The sequence below is a fragment of the Abramis brama genome (assembly GCF_963993115.1).
Source record: "Abramis brama genome assembly, chromosome: 10".
Classification (NCBI taxonomy): Eukaryota; Metazoa; Chordata; class Actinopteri; order Cypriniformes; family Leuciscidae; genus Abramis; species Abramis brama.
The window spans coordinates 21,704,766-21,729,338 of record NC_139972.1 but is presented as its reverse complement, the minus strand read 5'-3'; the positions used below and the strand labels follow the sequence as shown (position 1 = coordinate 21,729,338).

At 39.5% G+C, this 24,573-nt stretch overlaps 2 protein-coding genes across 2 annotated transcripts; one reads left to right on the top strand and one right to left on the bottom strand.

The window, feature by feature from the left end:
- Positions 1–84: 84 nt before the first annotated feature.
- Positions 85–9,923, top strand: sarm1 (sterile alpha and TIR motif containing 1). Its single transcript, XM_084127421.1, has 8 exons — positions 85–1,146; positions 2,425–3,043; positions 5,506–5,718; positions 5,844–5,935; positions 6,728–7,051; positions 7,495–7,684; positions 7,969–8,090; positions 8,293–9,923. The coding sequence occupies exons 1-8, from the start codon at positions 689–691 to the stop codon at positions 8,435–8,437; spliced, it is 2,163 nt and encodes a 720-aa protein (XP_083983547.1). The 5' UTR covers positions 85–688; the 3' UTR covers positions 8,438–9,923.
- Positions 9,924–10,874: 951 nt separating this feature from the next.
- On the bottom strand, positions 10,875–17,884 carry slc46a1 (solute carrier family 46 member 1). The gene is made up of 6 exons (XM_084127423.1): positions 17,452–17,884; positions 13,623–14,014; positions 13,079–13,539; positions 12,178–12,261; positions 11,923–12,079; positions 10,875–11,847 (listed from the first exon to the last, which is right to left on the bottom strand). Exons 1-6 carry the CDS (start codon positions 17,737–17,739, stop codon positions 11,784–11,786), a joined length of 1,446 nt encoding a protein of 481 aa, XP_083983549.1. The 5' UTR covers positions 17,740–17,884; the 3' UTR covers positions 10,875–11,783.
- Between the last annotated feature and the right edge of the window lie 6,689 nt (positions 17,885–24,573).

Genomic DNA, 24,573 nt, shown 5'->3' with positions numbered 1-24,573 from the left:
AGACGTCCAGAGAGGAGGAGCTGGACATCATTTGATTCTGCAGTGACTCAGTGAGCACCACTTTGATGTCGAGGTTGATTCTCCACATCACTGGGCGGGTCTACAAACGGACGCTGAGGATGCTTGAGCATCCATTATCAACAATCTTGACTTCATTCAAAATATGACAGCATCATATTGTTATTTAACAAGTAGCCTATCGCTTTAGTTGGCTTTCACAGTAATCTCTCCGAATGTGGCAAAAGGACAGTGGAAATATTCGTCTTTGTCTGACAAGATCTGATCGATTGCCAATGTAGGCTAGCCTGCATCCACAAACCGGCTAATTTTGTCTAATTTTTCCTCAAAGATCAAGTCATTATTACAGCTTCATCTTGGTATTTGATGGTTTTTAAACAAGCTTGATGAGCCTTTTCTAACGGTGGATTCGTAAAGGGTATCTTAAAGGCTTTGTAAACTCTCTGACGTCATTTGCGTTTATTATTATTTTTTCCTGACATCAGCAGGATTCTGTCGTTTGGTGCAAACAGTCGCTGTTAATGGATTAAACTGTTTCGCATTAAACGATTTGATAACGTAGGCCTAATGAGTTAACCGCGACGTGATTATTTCTTTGTTACAGCTTTGTTACAGAAAGACAAAGAAACATCAGAACTGTTGTAACAACATACAAACACTGGTATCCTACATGTTTTTGTCCCTCGTCGTTTATATCAGCAAGATTTGCCGTTATTTCTCCATGTTTAGCTCCGACAGACTCACGGTTCCTGGATATGTCAGTAGTCGGCTACACAACCGGAGGACCGGCTCCGACCCCAGGGCTGTGTCTCCGGGGATCAGCACCGACGTCCAGGTCGTGTTGGAAGTCTCTCTTCCTGCGTTGCGCTCCGCAATCAAAACGCTGAAGTCTTCCAAAGATACAGGAGATATGGAAGAGACTCGCCGAGCCATTGCTGAGACTTTCCAGCTGGTTGAGGAGGCCTGGGTCCTGCCCACAGTGGGTCGACAGGTAGCAGAGGAGATCTGCAACAGGATCCGGCTGGATGGGGGTCTGGAGCTGCTCTTGCAGCTGTTGCAGACCCCTGCTGTAGAAATCACCTATGAGTCTGCCAAGCTCCTTGAGCAGATATTGGTCTCAGAAAACAGGTAAGGAACATAAAGTAGGCTATGTTGTTCAAATGAGCCCGTAAAGTTACAGTTAAATAATGAATGTCATTGAACCCAGCTAACAATTTTTGGTTCTCCGAACGTTCTTTTTTAAGGTTTGTTTTTGGTTATAGCCAGGAAAGTTTTCTTAGAAATAGAACGTAGTTAAAGAACTGTATTATAGTGTTATTTTTAAATAAGATTAAATGTGTATACGATTTAACGTTATAGGCTATTTTATTTAACGGGGTAGGCTATCCAGATTTAAAATTTCTTCACATATATTTACAGACATTACAAAAATTTCTTCAAATATATTTCAATTTCTTCAAATATATTTACAGACATTACAAAAATTAATAAACAATAATTTGGCAATGTAGGTGGGTAGCAGGTCCCGCTAAACTGTGGTAAGAAATTAATAATTCTTACCACAGTTTAGCGGGACATGCTTCTTTTGGTCCGTAAACAAAAACTTATCGATTAGCATCATGTTCTTTTCAATAATTTGTCAAATCTATTCGAAATCATATTTAGTAATTGTAAGTAATTATTCAATAAAGATATCGATAAACGTATGTTAGTCAGCAGTAAAACGAAATTTACCTTAAAGTGCGCGGTTTTCTGTGGAAGACACAAGTGGTACTCACTCAGTCACTGCAGAGTCAAATGACGGCCAGCTCCTCCTCTCTGGAGCTCCAATGGGGTGGGATTAGTCCAGCTCCTCCTCTCTGGTGCTCAAATGGGGTGGAGGGATAGAGTTTTAGGTAGCAGGTTGGGTGTTGTTGGATATTCTAGCTCCACCCATTAGGCCCAAATTACATTCGCTCCTCCTCGCTGGAGCTCTAGCGAGGAGGAGCTACACGTAAGCTCCACCCATTTGCTCTGCAGTGAGCAGCTTCTCGGAAGGCAGGAGAAAGCTCGTGCTGGAGAGACATAGCCTACATAAATGGCCAAAGCATAAATGCTGTAAGCATATTAAACTAATTTCAGAGCCCTGTATAGATATTGGATAGAATATTAACCTCAATTGAAATAATATAAAAGAATATAAAAAATAAATAAATTGGTTTTAAACAGTTTTACTACTTTTGTTGCCATTTTTGTGAGCTTAAGGCCACTTCATACATCCACTAAAAAGTAAAAGGTAAATACAAAAGGGTCTTGTGTCATTTATTTGTAGGTGCCACTTGGTTGGATTACTATAGTGTATTTGTTGGACAGAAGGCTTTTGCATCAGAATTCTTTTAAATGCTCATTTTTTGTATTTCTTTGCAGGGATTATGTGGCACGAATGGGCCTTGGGGTCATACTGAACCTGACTCGTGAGCAGGAGGATGCCCAGCTGGCACGAAGTGTGTCGGGCATCCTTGAGCACATGTTTAAACACACAGAGGAGACATCTGCGCAGCTCATCACCAATGGAGCACTGGACACCCTCCTGTACTGGTGCCGTGGAACAGACCCAACTGTACTGCGGCACTGCGCTGTGGCCCTGGCAAACTGCGCCATGCATGGCGGGCACAGCTGCCAGCGTCTGATGATCGAAAAACAGGCGGCCGAATGGCTGTTCCCTCTAGCGTTCTCCAAAGAGGACGAGCTGATCCGGTTCCATGCCTGTCTGGCCGTGGCTGTACTGGCGGCCAACAGGGAGATAGAGAAAGAAGTGGTGAAGTCTGGCACTCTGGAGCTGGTGGAGCCCTTCATCGCCTCCTTAGACCCTGATGAGTTTGCACGCAACCTTTTGGACAGCGCAGACAGCATGCAGGGCCGCACGGCGACAGACCTGCAGCAGTTGCTGCCCCTGCTGGACGGCACACGTCTAGAGGGGAAATGCATCGCCGCGTTCTACCTGTGCGTGGAGACTAGTATCAAGTCCCGTCAACGTAATACCAAGGTCAGACAGACACTATATTCGCTTCTCTAGGCCTTCCCCAACTAACAAAAATATGTTCCAATGAATGCTTTGCTAATGTTCACATTAAGTTACGTTATTTCTGAATGTTCTCAGAGCATTGAAAACAAAGAGTTTTTTAAATGTAAAAAAAAAAATTCCTTGGCTTTGTTAGAGAAAACATTAAGGAAATGTGTTATCTATTTTATCATTCTGCAAGTACTATGGGAACGTTGCATTTGAATGTTCTCTAAACCATCTGGAAAAAGTAGTAAGTAGTAACATTCTAAAAACATTAGACTAATGCCCAACTAAAATGTTACAAAAAACGTTCCATGAATGAAATATAAATTACATTTTTGTGCTAATAATGTTATTAAAGACCAGGGCCCGGTTTCCCGATAACGCTCACTCTTAGCGCGCTAAGAAAGCTCGAAAGATTTATCTTACCAAAGTTGTTTATGTTCCTAAGTGTGTTCCCTGAACCATACCTTAGGAAGCTGCTTAAGATATACCTTCTTACGTGCGACGTTACCCGGCGCTGTCCGTGGCGATGGTGCTGAAGATGGCTCGAGAATCAATTATTCTCTCGTGCAGGGGCTGTTTATGTGAGAAAGCGGTGATCTTTATAAATGAAGCACTTCAGAAATAGTTGAAATTGCAATTTATTATGATTATTGGATATTACAAAAAATAATCCAAACTATAATAGCCTATAATAGCCTAGCCTACATATTTTAAAATTGTAACATATATTGCTGCCACAATAACCTTTTCAAAAATGTACGTGCCTTCTTCTCTTTCCCATTTTTGTTCGCTGAGGTGGAGCTGCGATGAAATATTGTTCTTGTAAATACTTTCCAGCATTTCAGTAATAAAAGTTTACATCTTGCGTACGGTGCTCGGCAGTGATCAAAAAGGATTTAAACCGTGAATTTTGAATCTCTTGTAAACTCAGAGATGTGGATTCAGACGGCAATTAAATTACCACACGACCTGTTTGTCAAAAAACAGAAGGTACTAATTTGGCCAGGGATTTTTACGCGGGTTGGGTGAGAAAAACACTGATATTATGGATTCGGACGGCACTAAAATCACCGACTTACCCCTGTAAATGTTTAAAATACCGGACGAGCCCATGAGAAACAATATTAGTGTCCGAATAGGACTTAACTGACAGTAGCCTATGCTTTCACTGGCCTTTAAAAGAGCGTTTTAATTAAATTAATAATATTGTATAATAATATAATTAAAAATCTAACAACAATCAGTGTAATGACAATTTTATTCTTTGCATGAAAACACTTGAATTAGCCTAATTTAATACTGTCTGGGTGTATTAAAACTTCAGAATTATATTCATATAGACCTGCAACAGTGATAAGGTAAAGCTAAGAGTGGTCCAGACCAACCTTACGAAAGTGTGACTTACAGAAGATATACTTAGCGAACGAACGTTTCGGGAATCGTGCCATAAGGTTAAGAGAGAGGTTAAGGAATAGGTTAAGAACTACTTAGAGATAAGAACGCTTTGGGAAACCGGGCCCAGGTCATTTTAACAAATGTTTTATTAACGTTACTGGAAGAACACTTGTTCATAACTTTGTCAGAATGTTCTGAGAATGTTCCCTGTTAGCTGAAATGTGTGAGAGCATGTGTCTTAGTATATAATATATATATGTATATATATATATATGTAAGGGAGAATGTAGAGCGAGGCGGTTGTTATAGCGAATACAACCCCGACAGGCTGATCAGGACCCCGACACGAAGCGGCTCTACATTATCCCGCTTATTACATGGCTACCTACCAAATAAATCAATAATTTGACACAAAATATTGATTTAAAAAGGAGTTTATTGATTTAAAAACGATTGTATTGCTTCCTCTAAAGAAAATAGTCCGTTCCGTCTCTACGGTTAGAATCTTGCGTCCATAGCAACACTCTGTTTTTCATGGCAACGGTGTGTTATCCTTAGCAGCGGTCTGTTATCAAGAAATAACAGACTGCATTCTACATTCGAATTCAACCAAGCCATGTAATAAATATATATAAAATATAATACAATATAAATCTCTCTCTCTGTGTGTATATATATATATATATATATATATATATATATATATATATAAAATTGTATTTAATTAATACAGATGTATAGTACTAAGACATGAGAATAAGTAATATATAAAATAAAATATTCATACATTTAATAAATCCGGTCAAATCCGGTAATAAATCAGGTAAAATCCTGGATCTTTCTACCCGGGTATTTCAGGAGAGTGGAGCTGTTCAGGGTCTGAAAAAAATCAAATCAAATGTTAATAAAAAAAATCGAATAAAAATTATTATATAATATAAAAACAACATATAATCATATAATAACTAAGACACAAGTATACAAAATATATAAAGCATATTCATACATTTAATGAATATTAAGTATTGGATCTTTCTACTCAGATATTTCAGGAGATTGGGGCTGTCCAGAGTCTAAAGAGGATCGTCATGTACTCCAGTAATGCCACTGTCTGCTCTTTGGCTAAGCGGGCCTTAACAATGATGGGTGAGGACGTCCCGAAGCGTATCCTGTCATCTGTACCCAACTGGAAGAGTGGAGAGGTGCAGACCTGGCTTCAGCAGATTGGCTTCAGTGCATTCACTGAACGGTTTCAGGTTTGTACACAGCTCCTATTTCCTGTTCAGCTGAACAAGATAATGGTGAAAGATATGATGATATCATGCCGATGTTTGCTGTGGACTTAATCACAGTTTTCTGCACCATATACTGTATCTCTCAGGAACTGCAGGTGGATGGAGATCTGCTGCTCAATATCACAGAACAGGATCTGATCCAGGATCTGGCCATGACATCTGGACTCACTCGGAAGAGGCTAGTGCTACTTAATTCTTGGAAAAGTATTCATTCTTAAAAAATATTTATAGAAATGTTCATAATCATAAAAATTTAAACCTGGAAATAAACCTGGATGTTTTAGGATTTTGAGAAATGTATGAGAAACAAATGTTATAATGTACACTGGGGGTCAAAAGTTTGGAATAATTAACATTTTTAAATGTTTTTGAAAGAAGTCTCTTATCATGCTCACCAAGGCTGCGTCTAACAATTGAAACTGTTTTCTATGTGAATATATTTTCAAATGTGATTAAAGGTGGGGTATGTGATTCTATTTTTTGTCCATTTTTTCAAAATCACTTGAAATCCTATTCCTAACCCACTTACAGCCACTGAGTTAGAAGCACTGAAATGAAAATTAAGCAATTTAATCATCTGTGGAACGGGCAGGACTCGAAAAACTCCAGCCAATCATTTCCAAGACCACCTAGAATCATTGGACAGTAAGTTCGTCAATCAAACGGTCGTACTATCCCCCCTCCCCCCATCCCCCTCGCGTGCGTGACCGCGAGAGACAGAGAGAGAGTAATGGGTGGAGTCAGGGCCAGCGTTGGAGAAAAGAAGGTAGGACCATTTGAGTTGTGTATTTTCAAAATCTGCCGGCCGTTTTGCAAATCCCATACCCTACCTTTAATTCCTGTGATAGTAAAGCTGAATTCTCAGCAGCCATTACTTCAGCCCCAGTGTAAATTTAAACGAAAAAAAAAAGAGGCAAAATAGATGCATTTTATCATAACCTGTAGCAATTCTCTGATGACCTATGTACAGGTTTCTTAGAGATCTGCGTGTACTGAAGACCTACGCCAACTACTCCACATGTGACCCCAATAACCTGGCAGACTGGCTGGCCGATGTAGACCCGCGATTCCGTCAGTACACCTACGGCTTAATTCAGTCTGGAGTCGATCGGAACAATATTGCCAAGATTACAGACGAACAGTTGCTGTCTGACTGCCATATAGAGAATGGCATCCATCGTGCCAAGATCCTTTCTACCGCCAGCTGCCCTGCTAAACAGCTAACTGATTCCCAGCCTGCAGGCCCTGATGTGTTCATCAGCTACCGTCGCACTACGGGTTCACAGCTTGCCAGGTCAGACCACAAATGAGATGGCTCTTATCCATCTTATCATCATCCGTTCAGTTACCAAAGTTCCATTTTAATGACGCAATTTTAAGGATGCAAAATATATTGGTAGTATAAGTGTGCATGCACATTTATCCTATTTAAAAAAAACTACTAAATACTTTGACCATGTAACTCTTAAAGTTAATCTTTAAAATCACTTTTAATTTAATAACACTGTTAAATGTAATCTTGACTGCTCTCTTGAATTGTCAAATGCATATCTCAAAATATAAACCCATTTTTTCATACTGTGCATACATGGAATTACCATTTGTGATTCCTAAATTGACTTTTTAAAATCATCTTTTTTTTTTTTTTTTTGACAAAGTAGTACAGAATTTTAATATCAACCATTTTTATTGTTTTGAAATAAACCCTAAATCTCCTGTTCTTTTCTTTCTCTGCAGCCTACTGAAGGTGCATCTACAGTTACATGGCTTCAGCGTCTTCATCGACGTGGAGAAACTGGAAGCCGGCAGGTTCGAGGAGAAGCTGATCACGAGCGTGCACCGAGCACGAAACTTCATCTTGGTGCTGTCAGCCAATGCGTTGGACAAATGTATGGGCGACGTGGCTATGAAAGACTGGGTTCATAAGGTTTGAGGGAGAAATCCTTTCTGTGATTAAGCTTTACTTTTATAAATAAAGTCATTTTTACACTGATCAAGGTTCAGTTCATTGTACAAAAATGCTGCACTTCAACTGGAAAACTCACTCCTGAAGGCTTCAGTCATAGTCATCATTACCTAAATCCCTATTTGAGAATCCATAAATCTATTCTCAGAAAATGGCAGAACGCCCTTCTGCCAACACTTTGAAGTATGTAATTATGTGTATTAATATTGTCAGTGAGGCTTAACTATTTAATTTGTCATCCACAGGAGATTGTCACCGCTCTGAATGAGAAGAAGAACATTGTTCCTGTCACTGACAACTTTATGTGGCCCGATCCAGCCTCTCTGCCAGAGGACATGAGGACCATTCTCAAATTTAATGGCATTAAGTAAGTCAACACTAAGTTTAGTCTCACTAAACATGTTGATGCAGTTACTCTTTAACATATAATATGTACTGCTTTAGTTTGTGCCTGCTCAGTAACTTGCCGTGATTAAAGAGCCATATCCAAAAAGAGCTTTTATTGTAGAGATTTGCACTTATCTAATTGGAAAAATAATGAATGTAAATCTTTTCTCTTAATGTCACAGGTGGTCCCATGAGTATCAGGAAGCCACTATCGACAAGATTCTGCGCTTCCTACAGCCAAGACACGCTTCCAAGACAGCGCAATGCCCCGGCCAAGAGCAACCAGATGCTGCAAAAACAGACAAAAAAGAGCAAGAAATAAAATAATGTTGCGTTCCCAATAATGGCCATCATGTAACCAGAACACTCCCGTTAACCCTCAGAGGTCAGTGTTTCCTTTGGTTGTATGCATGTAGCTGCTCTAGATAGATTACAGTTGAATTTTCATGGAGAAAAAAAATGTAATAAATATAACCTACCCAGAGACGCAATGGTACTTTGGTAACACTTTACAATAAGGTTCATTAGTTAACTACATTAGTTAACATTAACTAATAATGAACTGCACTTATACAGCATTTGTTCATCTTTGTTAATGTTAATTTCAACATTTACTAATACTTTATTAAAATCTTGTTAACATTAGGTAATGCACTGTGAACTAACATGAACAAACAATGAACAGCTTTATTTTGATTAACATTAACAAAGATTAACAAAAACAGTAGTAAATGTATTGCTCATTGTTAGTTCATGTTAGTTAATACATTTACTAATGTTTAATAAAGGAACCTTATTGTAAAGTGTTACCGGTACTTTAAAGGTGCGGTCGCATTAGGGACATTTTGGCTAAATTTGGCGTCAATAGAGTAGTGATGTATGATTCACAGCTTACACAGAGTCACTTTCAAACAAGCCAGCTTTCTGGTGGTCAATGTGGCGAAACTTGAAACCTGTTGTCAAATCTACATAAGGAAATCTTTTACCCTCAAACAAAATTTGCGATTGCGTTGGATTCCGAACAACAATAAATGTGACCGCACCTTAAGGATTATTCTAATTCTACGAATATTCCTCAATTGCAGTAATCATACTTGCTATGTACTGACCATGTTCCCAGAATTGTGTGGGACATTTCTGTAACTCAGGAAGTTTAATCGATTTCTGCATTAACAATCGTATTTACGACATCAGCATAAAGCATAATCAGCCTGTTTATATGATAGATAACACTAGATAATCTTGCATCATAGCATTATCAATTGAAATATTAAAAAAAGCCTTATGAAATGTTAATTTTTAATTTTTCCGAATTTGGTTTGCAGTAGGTTATAAAAAGCATCAAATACACTGTAGTTCCATAAAAAGAGTTTCTGTTACTCTTTCGTGACTAATTACAGGTTTGTGCAGTTTATTTTATTTTATACCTTGCATCATTCACAAAGCAAATAACATTTTTTTCACATCTAAATCATAATGGTTATTCATCACCTCATGCAGTATTAGAAAAAATCCTTTTAGACAGTTACATGACTTGAAATACTGCTGTAGAGGCTTTCTTAGGATTTGCAAGGATATTATGCAGAAGATTTGAGTCACTGATACATTTTCAGACACTGTGAAGATTCAGCAGGTCAAGGAAAATGCTAATGAACATTTACTAACACCTCTTGACACCTCAAGCTTTATCCTGCTATTGATCTCCCTACTGTTGCCTTATGATGTGTGCCAGTCTGTCTTTAAAGTCTTATACAACGTGTAAAATCTGTACAATGAAATGTTCTTTTTGAGAAATAAACAGCAATAAAACTGGTTTTGGAAAAACATTATTCATATATGTAAATCATACATTAGGGATGCAACGGTACACGGTAAAATCCCGGATGTAATTTTCACTTCCTGTTAGTATACTGCAAACGACACAGACAAGCCATAATTTCAAGAGTCTCCTCTCAAATCCCTGTAATTCTCAGATAACTAGAACACAACTAACATGGGGAAGCATTTAAATGTTGTGAATTAATGAGTAATAGTAATGTATGTTTAGTGAGTTGTCTTCAGTAATAATAGAAATAGTTTAAATTGCCATTTATTATGTTGTTTAGCTTTAAGAATAAATTTCCCATAATGCTTAGGGGGAGAGTGAGTGCACAGTGAAGAAAAGAGCAGTGAGAGACATGACTGATTCAATGTGTGTGCACTGCATCCCTGTACAAATATACACAAAACTTCAGTAAACAGTTTTTTTAATGCAAGTGGCAGTGGTCATTATTGCTTACAAAGAAGAAAAGACAAGATTAAAAAGGTTAACGTTAACATGATGAGGTACAATACAGTGATTACATTGAGCCATGACCAAACAGGTTTCTCAAACACTGTGGTCGACAGATAATTCCGACCCAAACTCACGCCATTGGTTGAGCTGATGTTGCTGTATCGGGCTGGTCAGGAAGCTGAAACAATGTTTAGATAGCACCAGTCACAGTGTTTACACTTTTTGTGGAAATCCACATACCTATGGCTTACTCACAGTTGTCTCTACACACATCCGCTTAGAAAAACATGTAATTTATTTCTGTGATCCAAAGCTCCAGTCTTCAGTGTCACATGATCCTTCAGAAACCATTCTAATATGCTGATTTGGTTCTTGAGAAAAATGTCTAATTATCAATGCTGAAAACAGTTGTTCTGCATAATATTTTTGTGGAAACAATGATTTTTTTTCTTTTTCTTTCAAGATTATTTGATTAATAGAAGGTTCAGATTCAGATTCAGATTATTTTATTTAATGCCATGTCAGCACTCAAAGCTATTTTCATGGCAAAAATACAATTACAAAAATACAAATATCATATAAATACAATAAAAAACAAAACAATTAAACACAGCAAGTCATATTATATGAGATTTTTTAAATTAACACATGATAAAAATTCCAAAACCTTTTCAGGCATAATCTCATTAAATATGTCCTTAAGTGAAGTAACTTTGTAAAAGAGCATTCTGCTTGTAATAAGTCCAAGACAATCCAATAAAATATGTTTAACAGATAAGGGAATTTTACAAAACATGCATAGAGTTGGATCTTCACCCTTAAGCAAAAAACCATGGGTCAAACTTGTGTGACCCACACGACATCTAGTGTAGACAACTTGATCAAGTCTAGTTTTAAAATTAATAAAAAGTCTATTTGTAATTTCCGGATTAGTTCCATACAATTTATTATTCTTGTGCATATTCCACTCTTCTTGCCACTTATTTAAAATATATCGATTAATAATCGGTCTCATATCTGAAGGAGGAATTTGACATTCATTAACTTCCTGATTAAGAGCGTCCTTAGCAGCTGCAATAGAAGGTTCAAAAGAACAGCATATATTTGAAATATAAATATTTTATAACATCATAAAAGTTTTTACTGTCACTTTTGATCAATTCAATGTATCTTTGCGGAATAATTTCTTTAAAAATAAATCATACTTTTGGTCAGGTATGTTGTTCTTAGCAAAATCACGGCAACCTGCATGCCCAAGTCATCACGAATTGAACACAAGTCCATTTTGTGCGCTCAATTGGCAATCAGCTTTAGGATCCCAGTTGTGCAGAAAATCATCGCTTATTCTTGGACTCATTCTGTCCTTTGCTGTTCTAGAAAAACTCACAGAGTCAATTGTCAGGATATTCCAGAGCCTTCTCTGTTTGTTCTGCTCTCTCTCTTCTCCTGGCAACCCAAGCCCCTGTACACATCATAATAAAAATGTTATTCATTCTCGAACTGAGAGTCTAAATGACAATCATTGAGGGGGTCTTACCCAATAATGCCAGCTGGAATGAGGAGGATGACGGCCCCAAAGAGGAAAGGAAATCCCTTCATGAAGTGTAGGGTGGCAGGGTACAGAGAGTTAAAAACCCCACTAGACACTAGTGAGCACAGACCTTCCACACATGCCACTGAAGCAAACAGAGCACCTAAATAATAACAGTAAATAAGACAAAATAATAAAACATGTTATTCCATTTAATTCTAAAAGTTACAAATTTGTGACAAAATGCTATCCTTGTTTCACCTTGTTCTGAAGGGTCCACCAGCTTGGACAGTTTAGATCTCAGGACTGGGGTAGAGGCCATAAAAAGGAAGCACAGGCCATATCCTGACAAAGACAGATAGATAAGCAACTTCTGCAAGTTCATTTCCTTGATTCATAGGAATTTCCTTTGTCTCAGCACTGCATATATTTTGAAATGTCAAGAGAGAGTTTCTTGAACTTTCTCCTGTAATATAGGCCTAATCTAAACAGTAGAACATTAACATAATGTCTTATAGTCACTCTGGAAAAGTGTCAGTTAAATAATGTTACTTTTCAATCAATGTTTTCTGACATTTTGTTGTACAATGTTTAGATAGCACCAGTAAAATTCTAAAATATATTACATATTACACAATTATACACACACTTATAACTACATGAGTTTGATGTCAGTAATATTTGTTTTAAGATTTGCATTACAAAAATCCTGAAAGGATGTTACGGTCTCTTTAAGCAGCACAACTGTTTTAAATATTGATAATAATAAGAAATGTTTCTTGAGCACCAAATCAGCAGAATGATTTCTGAAGGATCATGTGATGATTCAGGTGGCTGCTGAAAATTCAGCTTTGCCATCACAGGAATAAATGGAATGTTTACATATTAAAATAGATTTAAAATAATGACTACATTAAAATTATATTTCATATAAATAATACATTATAATTGATATATTAAAATACAAAACAGTTCTTTTAAATTGTAATACTGCATAATATTACTGTTTTCACTGTATTTTTGATTAAATAAATGCAGCTTTGGTGAGCATAAGAGACTTCTTTCAAAAATATACAAAAATCTTACCGACACCAAACTTTTGAACTTTTTGTTCACCAAACACCAAACTTTTTGTGTATAAATTGAATATAGAAGATCTTACCGGTAAACATCAGAGCTGTAGTGTCAGCGATCGAAATCACAATCAAGCCAACAATGTTAGAGGTAAGGCCCACCACAGCCACCCAGGCGTCCTCCAGACAGCATTGCATGGCCCTGAGCCCCATCAGGCTGGTGAGGTAGGCCAGATTCTTGGCCGCAGAGCCATAACCAATCAGCTCTGGACCCCAGCAGAGCGGAGCACTCAACTCATAGAGCACATAGAGGTCACTGCAGCCCAAATGTACAGACACCACCAAAAAGAAGCAGAAAATGTAAAACCATAGTTTAGTTCTGCGTCCCTGTGGCGTGTCAGATTCATAGAGGTGGTAGATGGCCCGGTGATGCCTGGTGGAGAGGAGTCTTGCCCCGGGGTCAGGGGTGACGGTTTCAGGCACAAACAGGTATGTGTAGAAGGCCGCTGCAAGATTTGTGGCCAATACTAGCCAGAAAGGGTTGATATACCTGGAGGGAAACATGACGTTGTTGTTGTTGTTTTTTACAGAAATATTAAAATTGTATTTTATGTTTGTAAAGCTGCCGAGTACCCTTGTGCCCGTCGCCACAGTCCTCCGATGATGCTCCCAAACATGCCAGCCAATCCCAGACAAGCCTCTAGTATCGCCACACGAAAGGTGCGAGAACCCATGCCACTCGTGTCGGCCACATACGCAAAGCAACCGGCCAAAATGGCGTTGAAGTCCCCGGAGAGGCCGCTGCAGATCCTCCCAATAAGGAACCAGAACACAGGCAGCTTCAGGTACATTACAATCAAATAAACGGCCGCCTGAACAGCCAGGCCAAGGGATGGGATGATCAGAACCATACGCCGACCTGCACGGTCACTCCACGAGCCCAACAGGGTCACCATAATCAGCCCAACTAGAAAACCACCCAAATTGATGTACAGGTTCCAGTGCGCAGTCAGAGTCTCCACTTCCTAGACGAGGGAAATAAATTACATATTAAAGGTCCCATATTGTACACCTTTTGGAAGTTTTATTTTAGGTTTTGATGCCCTTAAGAATATATATCTGCGGTATAAGTACCTAAACCATCTCAATATATTTTTACTGCTCCTTTCTCAGGAGCTCTGCCAAGAACAGGTCGATTTTGGCCTGGTGATAAGTTATTTGTTATTAAAGGGACAATGTGTAGGTTTTTAGGTATTTTATTATCTAAAATTAATATTTTTATTCATAAATATGTCCTCAATGGTATACAAATACCTCTGCTAATTATCTGACTTATCCTCGTAAATGAAGAATTTACAGGCCGTGCAGAATTATTAGGCACGTTGATTTTCTGATCATATTTTATTCCCAGGAACATTTTGCCAATTCCAAACCATATTAATCTTAATAACTACTATTAATTTTGTATTTAATCATTTATAAGTGATATATAATTGTTCATGAAGGCTGGAAATGAAAAATGCCTTATTTTCAGGTGTGCAGAATTATTAGGCAAGTTTTCTTTTACAGATAAAATAAGCCAAAAAAGAGATTTAACTAAGACTGAAAAGTCAAAAATTATTAAATCCCCATGAGAAGAATGCAATACTAGAGATTGCAGTTAAGGCATGACCATTGGACAGTGAAATGCTCATTGGGTCAGCAGGGTCAGACAAAAACAGGTGGAGAAGAAAAGACACATGTTAACTGCAAAAGAATTAAGAATTAAGGTGAATAATTAAGTGTGAAACCATCAGGAACCCTTTAGTCTTCAGTTTACCATCCAAATACATCGCAATTGTTGAAACATTTTGATTCTAATTAGAGAGTTACGTGAGCCTAACGCCGCTTACTTTCACTTTCGCTTATAAAGTATTTCATTTTGGCTTGTTTATAGTTATTTTTTCATTCTTGTTCTGTTCTGAATATCATTACATTTAAATGATTTGTTGTTGAATATGTTTTGTGTATTTTTTTACCACATTTTATTGTTGTGTATATTGGTATAGCCTATAATAATACCGCGAAATTCAGTGCGGTCAATATGACCGTCTATGGCCGAAATAGGTAAATATGTTCATTTATTTTTTTGCCTTATGTGTAATTTATATGAAAAACATTTTAAATGAAAATACGGACACTTTTAGGAAAAGTCAGGTACCGGCAGGATTTTATTTATTTTTTCAACAAAGTTATTACAGATATAAAATTCAAAACGGTCAAAATGACCGCCATGGCACTTCTAGTGTTAATTACAAGCTTTTTTTCATTGCTTGGTTGTGAACTTTATTATATAGACAGTAGAACATTTATAGTTAAAAGTTAAACAGGCTCTTTGATGAATAGCAGCTATTGAGTAAAGTAGAGAAGGCCCTAAAAACAAGGTTGTAAGTTTTGTTTGTTCAAAACTGTAACATTCGTTTGTCCGTTGTGTCAAGTTGCAGTTTGTTTGAAATAACAAACCAGTTCTCACCCGAAGGAAAACTCGATGAAGTGCTATTATAAGACATCCTGTCATAGCTTTTTGGTACATAACGGCTACCGTAGATGCAACACGCATTTGAAAATGCGAGGCGCTGGAGAGCACTATTTGTTTGAATGCAAAATACTATTTCACCGCTAGATGGGAGAAATTCCTACACAATGTCCCTTTAAAGCATAAACATTCACAAACCACTGTTAATTTAACATAAAAGCAAGCATAGGCTACTACGTGCATGGTTTGGCATGACAGAAACAGCGCAAAGTGCGCTCCCTTAATAATTCCTAAAAAGCTGATATCTCAGTTCATCGCGATCTCACAAAGCTCCGTTATTATCAATGAAGCTGACTGCACAATAAATATTTCATAATGTCAACACTTCGTTTGTTATAAGCAGAGAATTCAGCACTGAAAAAAAAACTCAGTTTTGAGCGGTGAGTGGATTCTATCTTAAATGCATCTCATTGGCCATTGCGTTCAAGAAATCAACACATATGTCTGTGATTGGCTCAACATGTTATAAATAGAAACTCGTTCTGGCCTGTAATTTTTTTTATTTAGTTTTAGTTATTCCTGTTGCTTTTGTGCAACATATGAATAACAATTTATTTGTTATTAGATGTTTTATTTTTTAGATATTTCTATTTCGCGGGAGTCCCGTGAATCGTTTTATTCTCCCGCAACCAGCACACACACGAGTTCCTTACGCCCGCACTCGGCCATCAAATCTAGTCCGGCGCCGCACTCTATTGCGTTGGGTCCCGCGGGAGTGCAGGTCTCTACATCCATCAACTGAACAGCATTTTCTCAACATGTTTGTGTTGGTGTTGCTCAGCAACGATGTTGTCTGGGGGTTGGGCAAAAGGATGGAGGGATGGTGGGCAGTGCTCGGGGTGGTGACTGAAGGCGGTGACTGTTACAGTGTAGTTCTGACATCACATTTATACGGAAGTCACAATGGCTCGTGAAAAGGCCATAGACAGTAAAAGGCACAGCTACTTTATGCAGGCTGTGTGCATTTGTCTGTGGATAGACTGTTTTGAAACTTATATTGTAGTAACATAGCCAAAAGAACTGGTTCAGGTGTCATTCGTTCAGAAATAGGATTACACTGGTCCAATTTTGTGTTTTACGAATAAAAAAAAAAGCCATTCATAATGTAGGTGAACGTGATTTCACCAAGTACCACATGTTCCTGGATCAACATCTTTGTTGATCCTGGAACAACTTTCCAATCAACCAATCAGATTTGAGGGACAAGTTTACAGTTTATGTCAAGTTTAGGCTTAGAACCAGGGTGAGGTGCTTCGACATCAGTGTTATTCACCTATCATTTCCCTCTGATTTTAGGGAAAAGTTATGGGTAGGGTTAGGTTTAGGGGTAGGGATAGGGTAAGGACACAATTTTGGGACAGGAATGTTATTCAACAAAATATGTTGATCCAGGAACATGTCTTGCTTGGCAAAATCACGGTGACCCATAATGTAGGTGTCATGTTCGGCAATCGAAATACACTGGTTGCGCTGATGTTTTTGATCCACTAAAAGATAAGGTTCATAAAAGTCATTAGTTCGGGAATCTGGATTTACTGGTCCCCCAATATGTTCAGGGTACACTGGTCCAATTTTGTGATTCACTACAGAAAGAACCAGCTCTTAAGTGTCATTCGTTTGGGAATCGAACCACGGTACTATGTAGCTCTGAAAAAGAGAGGCTCATAACAGTCATTCGTTCGGGAATCGAACTACACTATGCGCTATTCTGTGTGTGTTTTGACTCACTACAGAGAACCGACTCAAAAGTGTCATTCGTTTGGGAATCAAAATACAATAGGCGCGCATTTGATTCACTAAAAGAACCGACTGATTTCGGAATGAAAAACGGTTCTTCTCCGTTTATGTTTCCAAACCAAGACGACAACCAAGTCAAATATCTGTTACCTTCAGCAGAGGGTCGTGGACCGTAGATGCATTACATCCTCCTCCCTTTGTTCCATTATAACCCACATCTTCACTGAGACGTTCCCACAGGTACTGCGTGTATAGAGGCATCTGGAGAGCTAAGGAGAACATGGACAGGAACATAACGGGCTCCACGGTCACGGAAAATGGACACGAACACGGCGGAGGAGGTTTGTTTTGTGTCACCTTAAAACAACAACAGACTTTGCTGGAGTCACCCGACTCCGAGTCCTCCGCAAGAATAGCGCTTGTATCTGATTCATCCATGATTTAAAGCTTTCAGAGTCCAAGTGCTGAAATCACACACACGACAAATCTGCACGACAAAAGAATGTTAACATAACTTAGTCTGAACAGACAGCAACCGCAAACAGCTGACAATGTGACTTCCGGAAGCCGCCGCGTCTTCAGCAGTTTGCCGTGCTTCCGGCGGCCCCTTTTGAATCACATAACAGACATATCCTTCCTTAGACCAAAAAACTTTTGCCATTTGTTTTTTTTAAAGTCATGTTTATAATGTTTGGTGAATATCCTATTGTAAAGGCTATTATATTACATTATATTATATTATATTATATTATATTATATTATATTATATTACAGCATATTATATTATATTATATTATATTATACTGTATTATATTATATTATATTATATTATATTATATTATACTGTATTATGTAGGCCTATATAACTTTCACAAAAGTTTCCAGACATGAGTATAGCACATTTTGTCAGGCAAAGTAAAAACATACTGGAATGTAGGCTACTAGTAAAACAATTCTATAATAATGGGAAATACATTTTTATTTATTTGTTCATTTACATTTATGCTAGATTATGATTCAAGTAATAATAGGATTCAAAAAGCTTTTGAGCATGAAATCATTTTTAAGAGGAATGCCCCTGGTTTAACCTCTCAAATAGGATTTGCAGATTTCAGGCTGATATGATATATTGATTTTATTTGCACACAGGAATTAAAAAAAGAAAGAAATTATTCATGAAATCCAGTTTCAAACTAATCTACTATTTTATGTGTATAAGTCATTTCCTTTGCAATATAATGATTAAGATTATTTATTTATTTAAATGTGTATTCAACTGGATATAGAATAAATAATTAGTTTTTGATTCTCTGAAATGTTTCATATGCTTTAACAATAGGGAATTATATGATACTAATCTATAGACAGATTTCACTTTATACAAATCTTTTTTTTTTTAATAATTTCAACAATTTAAATATGTTTTGTGTGTGAGTTTAAATGTAGACTGAGGACTTGAATTATTAGCAGAGGAAATAAAAGGTGAAATCTTTCCATGGGAAATTTAACACATCACTAGTGTCCCTCAGGGACATTGTAGAAAGTACTTTAAAATAGCTTGCATTTTCAAGTCATTAAAATGTTAGCAGTAAAATATGTGACATTGTCCTAATATGGGAGTGCCATGAGAAAGTTTTTTTTCTCTTCTTCCATGGGACCTTCAGCTCCTTTGATAATATCTATGAGATCATGTTGCAGCAACAGAGAGAACGAAAGATTACTATTCCTCTTTTAAGTGCACTTTGGCATTTGATGAAACCAAGGTAATGACAGCTATTCAGTTCAGCTCCTCTTTAAAGACAAATTGCAGAGACATACACAAACACTTGAGCTTCTTCTTAAGATAGACTTATATATTCTTAATGTTCTCAAGAAACATAAATGGCATGATGCTGGATAGATCTATCTATCTATCTATCTATCTATCTATCTATCTATCTATTACATGCTATACCAGGTTCGTCTTTTAACATTTAATTTTGACACAACACCCTACAAGTGAAACATGCAAAACTAGTTTGGGTAAATTAAACAAATCTTTGAAAATTTTATAATCACAATAAGTCCTAATCCACCATTAACACCAAACTGACCTGTCAGTAATAATAATAAATCAATATTTTCTTTTTTATTTCACATTCAATCTTCCTTTCTGTCAAATTGTGTAATCAATAGTGTGTCTCCCCCTTGTTTAGCCCTTTGCTCCACCCATGCTGTCAGTTTGTCACATAGTGGGAAAATAGCTCTGTAAGTTTGCCAGAGGCGTTCTCATTTTAGTTGCTGTCTTTCAACCTTTTACCTTTATAAATACAAGCATTGTTTTTAACCAAAGATGGGGGTTTTGACTTGAGAGATTTTTGTGTGATTTCCTCTTCATGCATGTGCTATGAATTGGCAAATTTGGATATGAAAGCCCAAAACAGTACAGAATAAAGTAATGAACAATATATTTCCAGCACTGTAAATCTTTAGGCTTGTGCATTTTATTTACAATGTATTGTCGAACCGTCACCATTTATGAGTCTAGCATGTTTGTTTGTGTATGCCACTTATCTTTGTACCCTTTGACAGAAAATGTTATTGAATATTGCCCTAAAGGCATTCTAGGTGACTGTGGTCATTCCTGTTAGACACCTTATTGCACTGTTTCCCATCTCACTTTCTGGTGACTTCAGTTGGAACATATAGAAATTTATAGAAAGATACTTCAAGAGCAGAAGTACCTGCAGCTCTCAATTGGGATGAGCCTGAACGTGTGTTATGCTGCCAGCACTGACGGCACAACTGCCCTCACCAGCACACACACCCCGAGGGCCCGAATGATGAGTAAGAACTACATTATGAATCAAATGTGTCTTCATATCTCTAAATATATATATCTAGCTATATAGCACCATGACAGGCTGTAATTATTAAGTATATTATGTCTAATACGATGGAGCTTGGTTTAATGTCATTCATATGCTTACAGCGACCATCTGCTCCAGGTTGTTTGGATTTACCTGTCTTCTTCTGAATGGCCTACATGTTAACAGAAATCTTGTAACATTGTCAAAGAAATCAATGTAATAATAATAATAATTAATTAATAAATAAGTAAGTTACTAAATAATTAAATACAATTATAAGATGTTACATGTTATAAACATCGATTAGTTAACGTTGGTTAATGGTCAATGGTCAATATATATGTTACAGTATTTATTAATCTGTTAACGTTAGTTAATACAACTTCCTTTTTAGTTCATGTTAGCTCAGTTTCATTAGCATAAATATTATTTACAGATGCATCTTTTTATTTTAATAAAAGGCTATTAGAAAATGTTGAAATTAACATCAAATTAGGCCCTGTTTACACCTGGTATTAAAGGTGCACTGTGTAATATTTAGGAGGATCTGTTGACAGAACTATTGTCACGGTACGATTATTGAGGATGTAGGCGCAAGTGCAAAGTAAAAGAGAGTTTATTATAAACAGGTAAACACACAACACAGGAAGGAGGAATGATGTAATGTCCAGATAGCAAAAATGATGATCAAAGGATAACGGTGGTGGAGAGTGCTGGATGATTGGTAGTGGCGTTGGTGGAAGATGATCAGTGGTGAAAACCAGGAACAGACCGGAACATCCACACGGAGACGACACGAAGAACAATAATCCAAACACGAGACAACACGGTAATCCAAATGAATATAGTAAATACATAAAACTACAACACCATTAACACAGAAACTGAAACTCAGACAATGAACCAGCAACTGACACAACACAAGACAGAGTATATACACATGACCTAAATGAGTGGCAGCTGGAACAATGGAAGCAAGGAACAGGTGTAATCAGAGTTAATGAGTCCAGGTGAACACAATCAACACAGAACCAAACACAGAAAACACAGAACACAGTATATACTGTGACAGTACCCCTCCTCTAAGGAGTGGCTTCCAGACACTCCCAAAGAAAGTTCAGGTGGGTGGAAAAACGGAGGTGGATCTGGGGGAGGGTAGGCGGGCCAGGTCCGTGAAGGGCAGGCAAAGCGGGCAGGGCAGGAAGCCAGGGCGGGGCCGGCAGGGCAGGAAGCCAGGGCGGGACCGGCAGTGCAGGAGGCCAAGGCGGATCCACAGACAGAACCTGAGACCAGGATGGAGCTGCAACCCATGGTGGTGCCGGCGGCAACAGGAACCTGGGTTGAGGGAGAGAGCAGAAAGAGGCCCTCTGGCCCAGGTTAGACAGGGCAATGAGTTCAAATTCGGCCATCTTGGGCCAGGCAGGAAGTTCAGGGAGCTCTGGATCGGCCATCTTGGGCCAGGCAGAAAGTTCAGAGAGCTCGGGATCGGCCATCTTGGGCCGCACACTAGGCAATTCACTGGGCAGCACACTAGGCAGTTCACTGGGCAGCACACTAGGCAGTTCACTGGGCAAGACAGAGAGACTTTGAGAGTCGTGCACGACCATTTTGGCAAGGGAAGAGAGTCTATGGGGCTTGGAAGCGACCATGTCAGCTGACCCACAGGATACTGGAAACTCAGGAGTAACCATCTCGGCCTTCACAGGAAACTCAGGGAACTCGAAAACAGGCCTTATGGTCAGGACAGGAAATTCAGGAGACTTGGGTTCAGCTAACTTGGTCGAGATCAAAGGCTCAGGGGACTCAAATTCAAACCTTTCTGCCATGATAGGAAGTGCAGGAGACTCAGGTTCGGACCTCTCAGGCGTGACAGGAAATGCAGGAGACTCAGGTTCATGGGTTTGAGAGACCTCTTGTGAAACAAAAGAGCAGAAAGCCGACCACACACACCACAGAGCCATAGCCAACACAGGCAGCACAGAAGTCAAAGGACATACCTCAGGCACTGTAGAGACCACAGAACTGGAAACAAACGGACTTAGGATCCCAACCGCCCGTACCGACATCATCTGGGTATCCACCAGACTAGACATTAACCTCTGGGTCCTAGTATGCACTGGAGAGGTGGGTGAGGCGGTCATCTTGTGAAGTGGCTCGGGTGTAGCAGCCATCCTGTGAAGTGGCTCAGGTGTGACAGCCCTCTTGTGAAGTGGCTCGGGTGTGACAGCCATCTTGTGAAGTGGCTTGGGTGTCGCAGCGGTGGTCCTCTTGTGAACAGGCTCATGTGTAGCCATCTTGAGGATAGGTACAGGTAAGACCACGGCCCTCTGGGGAACGGATGCAGGTATGGCGACAGCCCTCTGGGAAACAGATGCAGGTATGGCCACTGCTGTCTCAAACACCGGTGCAGGCATGATGACGGCCCTCTTGAGAACTGCCACCGGTTTGGCCGTGGCCATCTTTAAAACAGAAGTTGACGTGATAGGCCTTGTGGAGAAGGGTGTTCTTCCAATTGCCAGTCTAGAACCTCGCCCTGGTCTAGCTGGTGTGATCGGTTCTAGACTGGCCCTCCTAGGACTGGCAGCCATCTTAAGAACAGGTGCAGCAGTGGTAGCCATCTTGTGAACCGGCTTGGATCTCCTCTCCACCTCTCTCTCTCGTGGTCGACGCTCGGGAAAGAGCGAAATGATCATGTCCATCACACTCGCTACATCCATGAGTGTCTGGTTCATTCTGTCACGGTACGATTATTGAGGATGTAGGCGCAAGTGCAAAGTAAAAGAGAGTTTATTATAAACAGGTAAACACACAACACAGGAAGGATGAATGATGTAATGTCCAGATAGCAAAAATGATGATCAAAGGATAACGGTGGTGGAGAGTGCTGGATGATTGGTAGTGGCGTTGGTGGAAGATGATCAGTGGTGAAAACCAGGAACAGACAGGAACATCCACACGGAGACGACACGAAGAACAATAATCCAAACACGAGACAACACGGTAATCCAAATGAATATAGTAAATACATAAAACTACAACACCATTAACACAGAAACTGAAACTCAGACAATGAACCAGCAACTGACACAACACAAGACAGAGTATATATACACATGACCTAAATGAGTGGCAGCTGGAACAATGGAAGCAAGGAACAGGTGTAATCAGAGTTAATGAGTCCAGGTGAACACAATCAACACAGAACCAAACACAGAAAACACAGAACACAGTATATACTGTGACAACTATAGACAGGACTTTTAACTCTGCTGCCTGCAGCGGCTCAAAGGGAGGTCTCTGCAGTGCTGTCAGTACCAGAGATAAGTCCCAAGAAGGTATGGGGGTGGGGGGGATTCAGTCTCCTCGTGCCCCTCAGGAACTTGACGATCAGGTCGTGCTTCCCCACGGATCTCCCATCAACTGCATCGTGATGTGCGGCAATAGAGGCAACATACACTTTGAGGGTGGTGGGAGACAGCCCTCGCTCCAACCCATCTTGCAGGAAGGAATGCACAGTACCGATCGAACATCTTCTGGGGTCTTATCGGTGAGAAGAACACCACTCAACAAACAGGTTCCACTTCAGGGCGTAAGCATGCCTCGTAGAGGGTCCTCTCGCAGAAGTGATGGTGTCTATGACAGCTTGTGGTAGATCACCTAGAGCAGAGTTCCTCAAACTCAGTCCTGGAGGGCCGCTGTCCTCCAGAGTTTAGCTCCAACACTGATCAAACACACCTGAGCAAGCTAATCAATGTCTTCAGGATCACTAGAAACTCACAGCTAGGTGTGTTTGATCAGGGTTGGAGCTAAACTGTGCAGGACAGTGGCCCTCCAAGACCGAGTTTGAGGAACCCTAACCTAGAGCCTCTGCATCCCATCCAGGGACCAGACATGGAGTTTCCAGAGGTCTGGAAGTTGGTGCCATACGGTGCCCCTTCTCTGAGAGAAGAGGTCCTGCCTGAGAGGAATGGGCCAGGGAGGGGCTGTCGAGAGGAGCATCAGTTTGGGAAACCAGGTCTGGTTGGGCCAATAAGGGGCAACTAGCAAGACCTGCTCCTCTTCCTCCCTGATTTTGCACAGTGTCTGTTTGAGAAGGCTCACTGGGGGAAACGCATACTTGCGGAGGCCCCGGGGCCAGCTGTGTGCCAGTGCATCCGTGCCGAGGGTCCCCTCGGTCAGGGAGTAAAACAACTGGCAATGGGATGAGTCTGGAGAGGCAAACAGATCTATCTGTGTGGCCCTGAAGTGGTCCCAAATCAGCTGGACCGCCTGGGGATGGAGTCTCCACTCTCCCTGGGCCACAGGCTGTCGTGAGAGCTCGTTGGTGGCACGATTGAGCAGGCCGGGGATATAAGTGGCACGAAGCGACCTCAGATGCTTCTGACTCCATAGGAGGAGATGGCGGGCGAGTTGCGACATGCGA

Excerpts from the sequence above, each read along its gene's own strand:
- sarm1 (XM_084127421.1), top strand. The coding sequence starts at position 689 with ATGTTTTTGTCCCTCGTCGTTTATATCAGCAAGATTTGCCGTTATTTC. Across the intron at positions 7,052-7,494 it reads ACGGGTTCACAGCTTGCCAG|CCTACTGAAGGTGCATCTAC; the intron begins GTCAGACCACAA and ends CTTTCTCTGCAG. Across the intron at positions 7,685-7,968 it reads TGAAAGACTGGGTTCATAAG|GAGATTGTCACCGCTCTGAA; the intron begins GTTTGAGGGAGA and ends TGTCATCCACAG.
- slc46a1 (XM_084127423.1), bottom strand. The coding sequence starts at position 17,739 with ATGGATGAATCAGATACAAGCGCTATTCTTGCGGAGGACTCGGAGTCG. Across the intron at positions 14,015-17,451 it reads TCCACGACCCTCTGCTGAAG|GAAGTGGAGACTCTGACTGC; the intron begins GTAACAGATATT and ends TCCCTCGTCTAG. Across the intron at positions 11,848-11,922 it reads ATTCCAGCTGGCATTATTGG|GGGCTTGGGTTGCCAGGAGA; the intron begins GTAAGACCCCCT and ends TGATGTGTACAG.